The 10,134-nt window shown below is 48.1% G+C and overlaps 1 protein-coding gene across 1 annotated transcript; it reads left to right on the plus strand.

Annotated features, from left to right (window-relative positions):
• Positions 1 to 1,286: 1,286 nt before the first annotated feature.
• LOC104279641 (WD repeat-containing protein 59-like) lies at positions 1,287 to 10,085 on the plus strand (the record flags this gene model as incomplete). Its single annotated transcript, XM_009876984.1, has 7 exons — positions 1,287 to 1,338; positions 3,134 to 3,222; positions 3,685 to 3,801; positions 4,747 to 4,824; positions 5,835 to 5,991; positions 7,749 to 7,828; positions 9,953 to 10,085. Coding segments are annotated over exons 1-7 (706 nt in total), but the record flags the coding sequence as incomplete, so codon positions are not given.
• Positions 10,086 to 10,134: the final 49 nt, after the last annotated feature.

The following is a 10,134-nucleotide window of genomic DNA, read 5'->3' on the forward strand; positions in this document are numbered from 1 at the left end:
TTATGACCCTCAGCAAGTTACTTTGTTCCTCTCGGCCTCCCTTGCTCAGTTACAGTAAGAGCATAATTATGTAACCCTGCTGCACCAGGCCACCCTGAGGCTTGTTTAGCTCCTGTGAAGCGCTCACATACTTGGTTAAATGGTGCTTGAGAATGGCAATATATTATTAATGCATAATTAAAAGACATAGACAATAAATTCTGGTTGTGTTTTCCTGCGGTACTATCTTAGTGTCGAGTGAAAAACAGAGTTCTCTGGAGGTTGTTATCGGAAGCCCTGCTTAACTCTGTGATGCCCTTCCGTCATTTTGCATCACTTGTCCCAAAATGCTTGCTTAGGCAGTCTCTGAATAGCGTCCACATCCCACTTGTGCTGGTGAGGTCTCTGAGCTTACTGGGGCAGCACGGTCCTGGGGCTGCTGCCCTCCAGCAACTGAACGCCCTGCTGAAGCAGCTGTCTCCGACACCCTCGGGAAGTAGCCCTGCAGTAGGGGCAGCTGGAAATGCCCCACTTAATTTTCTGTACCAAATAACTTCTTGATTAAGCAGGAATTTTTAGAGGGAGAGGTGCAGCCCATTCCAGAAAATGTTCTGCTTTTTAAGCAAACACAAAAAGCTGCAGACAGCGTCCCTTATTTTCACTGGCGTTTTTCATGAGACAGCAGGAGAATTCCTGAGGAGCGAGGTTGAGGAGCAAATGATTGCCTTGATCCCTGTCCTGGCTGCTGGGTGTTGTCCTGCTGCCGCGCTGGCTCCTACCACCGCAGAGTTTGGGCTGTAGAGTCTGCACGCAGCTGGGCTTATATCCCACTGATTTGGTTGTCTGCTAGACATGAAGTCTTTGCTCTGAAGTTGCTGCTCTGTCTGCCTTGAACCAGGATCTGCAAAGGCTTGACAAACACATCAGTGGCTTTTGCTGTGTTTTACCACGGGCTCTGCTCCTTTTAATCCTTTTGTTGCTTCCCGCGCAACACTGTGAGCCCAGTTTCCTCGTGAAAGGTGCACAGTTGCAATGTGCCACACTTTGCGTGCATTTCTCCTCCCTCTAGTCCCCTCCCAACTCCATCCTGTGTCCTCAACTTGCTGCTTTATGTGGTAGCAAGACAGGATGGCTGTTGTCCTCCACCTGGTCACCTCTTTTCTTCATTCCATTCAACGTGGTGTATTTCAGTAAGCAGAAGGCGTGTTGACTCCCAAGAGGCAGCGATAAAATTAGTCCTGGAATAGCGGGGAGCTCACTGGGGAGGTTGGATCTGCTGGGCTATGTCATGGGTGCTCATACTAGCCATGTTGTGTTGCAGAGACACGAGGAAGCCCACGGTCTCCCTCTCTGCAGTCGGTAAGTACGACGCGTGTGGTGCAGGCTTAATACCTGTGTTTGGTGTTGTGCGTCCCTGCTGTTATTGCTCCCTCCCTTCGCTCTCCGAGGCTGAGCATGGCAGCATGCAGAAGTGCCGCCACATGTGATTGTCCTGTGTAGCAGCAGCCCAAGGGGCTCCAGTTCACAGCTCCTTTTAGAGGAGCAGAATTCAGAGGGGATGGGGCAGCTTTGAAGGTTGCTGGACCTGGAGGGTGGTGACGGTGCTTGGACTGCCTGTCCTCAGCTTGGTGGACGGTCACGATGTGTCCGTGCCTTCTAGACGTAACTTGTTTTTTACCGAGGGGCTGGGTGTGTTCACTGGCTGTAGCTGCTTCCTTGGGGCAGGTCAGTGAGTGAGCAGCTGCAGCGGTGACATGAAGGTTCTCTCTTTGGGCTGACTTTGCTCTTCAGAGCCTCTTGTAATGGCTGGTGGCAGCGTCTTGTAATGGCTGTTGGCAGCTCGGCTGTCCATAATCCCGCCTCCTGGCGGGTGCTGCGTGTCGGTCCTCGCCGGCTGCCTCTTGGAACCGGGCAAAGTACAGGTGACAACAAGCAAAACGTCCTTTTCCTGAATTACTGTTCTTGGTATCGCAGCAATCCTCACAGCACGGTTCTTTTATACTCTATTAGGCTGCACATGCTCCCTCCCAGCCAGCGAACCTCTCTGTCACAGTGGTGCAAAAACCTGACCGAGGGAGAGAGAAGCAGCATTTCATTCTGGGATGAAGTTTCACAGGTCGACTGGGCCAGCCTAGCAGCTGGCTCCCCAGAAAGCTTCCCTCTCCTGTGCCCAACTGTATTTAGTGATGGGCCAGGCGTTCGTGTACCTTGCAGTGAGTGAATCAATTCAATTAACTGACAGTCTATCTGAAGCTCTTTTTATTTATTTATTTATTTTTTTCCCCTAGACTAGTTTTTTGCCAGATTGTCAGGATGAATCTGCCCATTGTGCAGCAGGGAGGTGGGTCATGACGGTGGGAAATAGCAGCAGGCTGAGGTTCTGAGCTTTCTGGAGCTGGCTTCACCTTTCTGACAAGCTTAAAATGATTTGAAAATACTGGCAGAATAAGGATGAACAGGGCATGTGTTTCTCTTAGAGTATCTGAACAGTCCACATCGACTGAAGCTGCATTTTGCTGCCTGTTAGAAATAATCAATCAACTTCTGATTTTAGGCACTTGAGTCCCCTACGATACCGTATAATCCTATCTGTACCATCATCTGGTTCCTTCAAAATGCCTTTAACTTTGGTGTTGTATTTTGATAGTTGAGCCTTCTGGTCCACCCAGTGAGCCTACCTCCAGCTGGCCAGACACAAGGCTCACCTGCACTGCAGCCTTCTCCTACACCTGTATTTTAATAATCAATCAATAACTGGTTCCCTTTATAGCATCAGATAGGACAGAAGGTGTTGGGGAGACAAACAAATCAATCCTTGAGCACCTGGAAGTAGCTTGGATGAGAACAGAAGGGATTTGGGAGGGAGTGGTGAAGCTGCAGCTCTTGTCTGGAGCAAGTTGCTCCATCTGAGCTGATGGGACATATTTTAATCAGGTGCAACCCTTGGCTAGAAATCGTGATGAAGATCTCTAAGCATGCAACTGGAACACTCTTGCTTTGAGGCCTTCGGAACATGAACGCTGCACTGAGGGATCAGGAGTTAATTTTCATACTGTCCTTTGTACTAAGAAGAGCAACTCTCAGCCCAGATCAAGGGTCTGCTGTGCTACTTACTTTTCAGTTGCTTGTTTGACCTGCTCTCTCTGTGCTACAGCTGGAGCTTCCCAGGTCAAATGGAACAAGAAAAATGTCAACTGTTTAGCAACAAGCCACGACGGGGATGTCCGCATCTGGGACAAACGGGTGAGTTGAAGGTCTCCTGAGCAGCCTGTGCTTATTCCCACTTTGCCTGATAGAGGCATCCCTCTGGTCACAGATAAATACTGAGGAAAACATACTACATGATCTCAAATCTCTCTGGTGGATCAGTTTAAAGTAGAGAGAATTGAGAGCCCACGAGCCTGAAGAGAGCATGTAGATAGCCTCCTTCCCCAGAAACTGCCCCGTAACATTTTGCTTTCAATCCCCTAGTACTTAACTGTTTTACTGAGTGTAAAGGATAGTTCAGGGCTGCACTTAGTGGCTGGAATTTGCCACACCTTCACAGGACCTTTTCTTCAACTACTTCTGCTGAGCTATTTGCCTTTGCCTAGCAGGAGAGTGTTCTACCTCTCTTGCCCTTGTTTAAGCATCTCACTTTATGCTAAAGAACTAAACTGAATTTCAGGACCCCTGTGCTGAGTAGGAAAATGTCTCTCCTTGCAGAAACCCAGCACTGCAGTCGAGTACTTGGCGGCTCATCTCTCTAAAATCCATGGTCTGGATTGGCATCCTGACAACGAGTATACGCTGGCCACTTCCAGCCAGGACAACTCTGTCAGGGTAAGCGTTGCGTCTGAGAGTTGTGCTCAGGAGAGGTCAGGATGGTCAGATCCCCTTCTGCTACTGCTGAAGTCATGGGGAGTGCTTGTCATTGACAAGATCTGGAGCCTTAATTTTTGGGTTCTGGCAAGCCTGTGTTAGTTGAGCCAGGGGTGTGCTCAGAGAACTGGCAGAGAAGCTGTTGCAGGATGGATGTGCATATGTTGGCCATGTATCTGTGGTGGTTTGGGTGGTGCCAAAGCTGAAAACAATCGCCTCTGCCTGTCGCTTGCCAGAAGGAAGCTGGCTACACATATCAGAAGAGCAGTGTTGTCAGTCTCGGGCTGATTACACTGACTTTAGGGGAGGCATACTCTGCCCTCTCGGGTTCCCAAACTCATGTCAAGTTGGGTTGTCGATAGGAGGCTGCCTGCAGGTGTTGCTGTGCAGGGCTTTTTGATTGGGGGGAAATGCTGCGCTTGGTATGTCAGCCAAATGGAGTTCATTCACATTTAGCTCGGCTCCAAGGCAAATGCAATTGATGTGTGTTCTAGCAAAGCAAAAGGTTAGATTCTTCATTACAAAATCAGCAGTAACAGCAGGGTGGGCCTGCCTCCAGCCTGGACTGGCACGTTGGCTGGGAGCCTGCAGGGCGTCTTGTCGCTCTGAAAACCCGAGCAGGCTGCCTGTCTCCCTGCTCTAATTACTCAAGCTATGACCGCTGTGAATATGACCCCAAGTCACTCGTCGTCTAAGGGATGCTGCCAGATGCTGATAGCTTGATATTTGTCCTTTGAGGCCTTCTCTGCCATTAATGAATGGGATTACTAATGATGCTCTGGGCACCCTGGCATGTTTTTCTTCTCTCTTATATCTGCAAGCCACATGGAAAACTGCAGCCTGAAATTATAGCCAGCTGACTCCTGCCTTTGCTTTTCCTTCTGGTGGTGTGGTTTTTTTTTTTAGTTCTGGGATTACCGTCAGCCTCGGAAATACCTCAATATCCTTCCCTGCCAGGTTCCCGTCTGGAAGGCAAGATACACGGTAAGAAACTCCCCCCAGCCCCTCTTGTGCTGTGAGAGCAAATGCACAGAAGGACATTAAATAAAGAACAACTTCTGAAGGTCTTCTTGCCATTTCCACTGCTGGATGCTATTAAGTTGATTTTAAAAATCCATCTTGGTGCTTACAAGGCCTAAAAAAGCAACACCTGCAATGGGGGGGCCCTCAGGAGTAACTAGCAGTGTGAGATCCCGGTCTTGGGCATCATCCTCATGATGGTTGAAAACCCGAGTGTGGATGGTTGGCTGTGGGAGCGAGAGGCTCAGAAAGTATCGCTGTCCTGTTTTTCCTCTCAGCTCCAGTATTGGTACCTGTTCCGCAGTGCAGTGGTGGTCTTCCATCTCTGAGTGCCCCCTTTTACCCTCAAGGTTTCCAAATGTGCCACTGTGGGCTCTTAGAACAATTCAAATCCAAGAACTATTGCCTTTCCTAGAGCCAGCACCCAGCTGTGTGAAGCAAAGGCCCTTAGCATCAGTTGTAACTGTTCTGCGTTCCCCAGACATCCAAATGGGGCCTGAAGCCAGTGAATCTTTGATCTCCTTTCCCTGTCCGCGTAGTAGGGTGGGAAAGGGGCGGGTATAGGACTGGGTTCTGTTGTTCCCCTGAAGCGGCGCGACCCTGAGCAGATGCTGGGGCTCTGGCTCAGGTAGCAGTTCTTGCAGCTCTAGGCAAACTGAGGTAAAGATTCCATGGAAAAAGTCAAGGGTGGAATCTCTCCAGCCTTACAGCTGAAAAGTGAGGAAGCAGCAGAAAGAAATAGTTAATTTTAAGTGAGCTGCAGTGAATGTCTTGAAATGGGCTTTGTCCTTTCCCTTATAAGACACGATTTTGCACAGCAATTGCCTTGGTTCCCCAGTTTTAGGACTGTTTTGTGATGAGTTCCTTTAAAACCCGGGTGGTTTTGGTAGGAAAAAGAAAAAAGTTGAGTGTGATAACAGCAACATAGGAGTGTAACTCCTCGAGGCTAACCGGAAAGGTGTTGTTCTCCCAAGCCTTTCAGCAATGGGCTGGTGACAGTGATGGTCCCCCAACTCCGCCGGGAGAACAGTCTCCTTCTCTGGAATGTCTTTGACTTGAACACGCCTGTGCACACTTTTGTGGGACATGATGACGTGGTGCTGGAATTTCAGTGGAGGAAACAGAAAGAAGGTGAGTTTGGGGCTGGATGCGCTCTCTGCCCTGTGCTGTGCCGTCGGCTGACCAGGGCTGTGCAGGCCTGGCTCCCGGCTGCAGTGCTTTTATGCTCTTGCCATTTGACTCTTGCCTTTCTTTGGAGTAGCTCCTACTTGTTTTCCTGCCCCCCCTCAAGATATAACTGTTTTATACGGCACTGCCCACAGAAGCGTTGCCCTGTTGTTTGCATGCTAACAAGGCAAATCTACTGAATGCTGAGTGGGTCAGCAGTGACTCTAATTGCTTCCGCTCTCTTGCGAGTCTGTTTTTAAATGGATCTTTCAGAATAAATTGTACAAACTATTAAATGGGTGCAGGCACCCTCCCGCTGCTCAGAGCTGCAGGCTAACCAGTTAACCCTTCGCGTCGCTGCCTGCGTCAGCAGCCTCCAGCGTATCCCAGACCACAGACTCAGTGAGCCCACCTTATCTGAGTGCTGGCAAAAGCAAGGCAGGGAGAGCATGGGACAGAGAGGCTGCTGTTAAGAGTTCAGTCCTGACTAATTTTTCCAGCATAGGTGGCTAAATATAGGAGAACCCATGTTAGAGGTTGGATAACCACACAGAGCACAGCTTTGTTTCCAGCACCTCAGCTGCCATCGACAGACCAAGCATGTCTGGCTTTGCTAAGGCTTTGCAGCACCGTGTAAAAATTCTGGTTCGACCTTCTGCCACCAGCTGCTGGGGTAATTCGGTTAAGTCACCTTCTTCTCTCTGCTTTTCCTCTCTCAAAAAAGAGGAGAGCGATACAGAACCACTTTAAGACCTGGAGGCACAGCCTAAACCACTTTGTGAGTGAAGATGCAAAAAGGCTCGAGCCACAGTTGTGTTGTGTTAGCTGAACTAATATATATCCGAGGCTGGAAGTCATGCTTGTCTCAGGCAATGTATATCAGTCACGCAGGCATTCCAAGTCCTCTTCAGTGCGGAGACAACCAGGGTAGTGCAAATCTCTTGCAGAGTCTGCTGTGCTGTATTTAGACAGCCCCTGTGCCTAAGCAGAGGGGTGTAGGAAGCAGCTGTGCAGCAGCAAATTCTTAAGTGTAGCAGCTGTTTGACAAAGGGAAGCTTAAACTCAACCACAAGGCCTAAACATGGGCATAAATAAGTCTGTGTACTTCTCTCTGATGGCTAGTATGTGGCTAGAGGTATTTCCTTACAGCCTGAATTTGTCTTGGCATCATCCAAGTCTTTAACAAGGAAAAAGGAGGAGGGCAGAACCAACCTCTCTTAGCTCAGAAATATTTTAAAACTTCTGTATCTTGAAACAGATACGATGAGCTGAAAGATATTTTGGCTTTACAGTTACTGTAAAACTAAATCTGTTTGTCAACTGTATTATTTCTTCCATTTAAATAAGTATCGTAGTGGATCTTGTTCATTCCTAGCTGGGAAACTCATGTCACATTCTTTATATTTTGTCACATTTTTTATATTTTGTCACATTCTTTATATTTTGTCACATTCTTTATATTTTGTCACATTCTTTATATTTTGTGCTTGGTGCCTGTAAATTATAGCCCACTTGGAGGAGTGGTAACCGTGCTGCAGGGAGACATAAAGGCTGGTGCGCATACGTCAGTTCAAAGCAGAAAAAGATTCGCTCTGCCTTTCCGTTTGGTGCCTTACCCATTGGATCTCCCTGGAGGCTTGCTTGAATCTATGTACACTAAATACAGGGCTGAGACAGTCTCCGTTTTCAGTGGGGCCTCTTAAGCTTTCTGTCCTTTTCAGGTTCTAAAGACTACCAGCTGGTTACGTGGTCCCGTGATCAGACTCTGCGGATGTGGCGGATCGACTCGCAGCTGCAGAGGGTACGTCAGCGCTTTTGCTCTTGAACTGTAGACAGTTTCCTTCCAGGCTGGATTCACCTCCCTTTCCTTGCGCTCTCCATCGCTCCTCTGATATCCTAGAGCTGCAGACACAGCAGCCACCTGCTGCTTCGCTTTCCTCTTCAGCTCCAGCCCAGAGACATCCCCGAGGAGACCCGTGATGAGACCTCTCTGTGCCTCAATACCTTCTGTGGTGGGAGTGCAGTGCTTTGTTGTGTAGCAGTAAGCAGAGAGGTCATTTAGGGAGGGTGGTGACCATTTACCACTTGCATTGTCTCTGAAGATGCCACCTCCATGGCTGCAAGGCCGTATGGCTCCTTTTTGGCATACCAGGTATCAGACAAAGGTGTAAGGGTTGTGCTCTCTGCTTCCCCGATTCTTAGCCTGGTGCAGGCAGTGTGGACCCCGTTCTGCTGTCCGGCAGCAGTTAAAATTACTAAAAAAGCTGTGCTGAGTCAAGCCCATGTTGCGCTGTCTCATCTTCAGCTGTGGATGCCTTGTAAGGGGACAAGAACGAGGCAAGTGTGATGCTTTTCTCTCAAATGCCCTGCTGACCTCGTGCAGTTTTGCGACTTGGAGGCTCTTTGAATCTGGCATCTTTGTGTTTGAGAGAGCTTGATGGGTTTCGCTTCCATAGATTTGTTCTATCTTTTCTTGGGCCCGTGTAAACTTTTTTCATCTCGAACATCCTATGGACGAGGAGTTTCCGTGGCTTTTCTGTGGGTTGTGTGGAAAACCAACTCCTTCCTTTGGTTTGTTTCACAGCCTGCTGGTTCTGTTGTGCTGAAGGTGAAATGAGCAGTCATCTTCTCTGTGCTACTGGTGATTCTGTAGCCCTCCATCATATGCCTCCTTTTTCAGGTCAAAAGGTCTCGACTCCCTTTTTCCTTTGTATGAGAACTTTGATTGTCCTTTTGCCTTTCGTGACCCTTTTTCCGTTCCACTGTATGCTTTTGGAGATGGAGGTCTGAACTTTTGTTCTTTCCAAAGAATTCTAGGGACTCTTTGTATTTTTTTAGTTGTTGGGTGTAATTCCATGAAAACATCAGCTTAGCCTGGCCTCTACGCCTTGTTCCCTCAGTCAGCTTGCAATTTTTTTCCCCCATGTGCATTGCTTTGTATTTATCTGAACTGAAGTTCAGCTTTCATTTTAATACAGTTGCTCCTGTAAGGTCCTCCTGTGATTGTTTGCAGTCAGCCACTCTTGTTTACTACCCTGAAAAACTCGGTGGCATCAGCAAACCTGGTCATGTCGCTATTCACCTCCTATTCCAGGTTTTTAATGAATATGTTGAGAAGCATGTGTCCCAGCACAGATCCTGCAGGAGTCCTGCAGGTCTGTAACAAACTTTCTCTGTGAAAAATGACCCTTTACTCCTCCCTGATATATTTGTGAATATTTGATTCCTTTCCTGTCTTCAAATCAATTGTTCATCCATGTCAGAGCCTTTACTCTTCTTCCTCTGCTGGCTCCCACTCTTTTGTCCTTTGTCTTTGTCTGGATCAAACTACACGCGTAATGGCATGTTGCTGATGACCAGTGCTGTAATTTGCTACATTGCACCCTTATCCTTTCTCCTTCCTGTGTTTCTTCTCTTCATCTTCCCTGTTTTCTTGTCCTGAACTTAAAATGCAAGTTTTCATGGTCTCTTTTTGATACAGGAGCTAGAACACCAGGGCCCCTAGAATACCTGGGCCTCTATATCCTACTGAAGTGTAAATATCAAAAGCAGAAAGTGTGCTACCATTATATGTCATCTAAAAAAATCAAACTGGTTTTGACAAATTGTTTCAAGCCATGAAAGTCGTATCAGCATTAGTTTTGATTAAACCAAAACCTCTGCTACTTAGACCGGCCCTGTCAATTAAAAGTGGCTTTGTAAGTGAGATTTGGCCAGACTGTCTGAGGAGGCAGAGCTGAGGATGCTGCAAAGTGAGAGATCACCTGTTTTTGTCACAGAAACGGTGCCAAGGTCTTGGTCATGACTGTTGCGGACAGACCTACCTTGCAAATCCAACTCCCTGGAGAAAGGAGTTGTTTAGTGGTGGCTCTTCCCACAGCTCGGATTCTGTTGTGCAGCACGTGGGTGTGTGTGTTCTTTCCAGCTGTGCGCTAATGATATCCTGGATGGAGTCGAGGACCTCATCGATGGGATTTCTCATCTGCCGGAGCCAGACAAGACCCTTCACCCTCAGGACTCGGAGCCCCAGCATAACTCTGGACATGGGGATGAGGAAGGTGAGGCAAGCTCTGGGTTCACAGAATCACAGCCTGTTAGGGACTGGAA

This window comes from Apaloderma vittatum, unplaced genomic scaffold (assembly GCF_000703405.1).
Source record: "Apaloderma vittatum isolate BGI_N311 unplaced genomic scaffold, ASM70340v1 scaffold43210, whole genome shotgun sequence".
Classification (NCBI taxonomy): Eukaryota; Metazoa; Chordata; class Aves; order Trogoniformes; family Trogonidae; genus Apaloderma; species Apaloderma vittatum.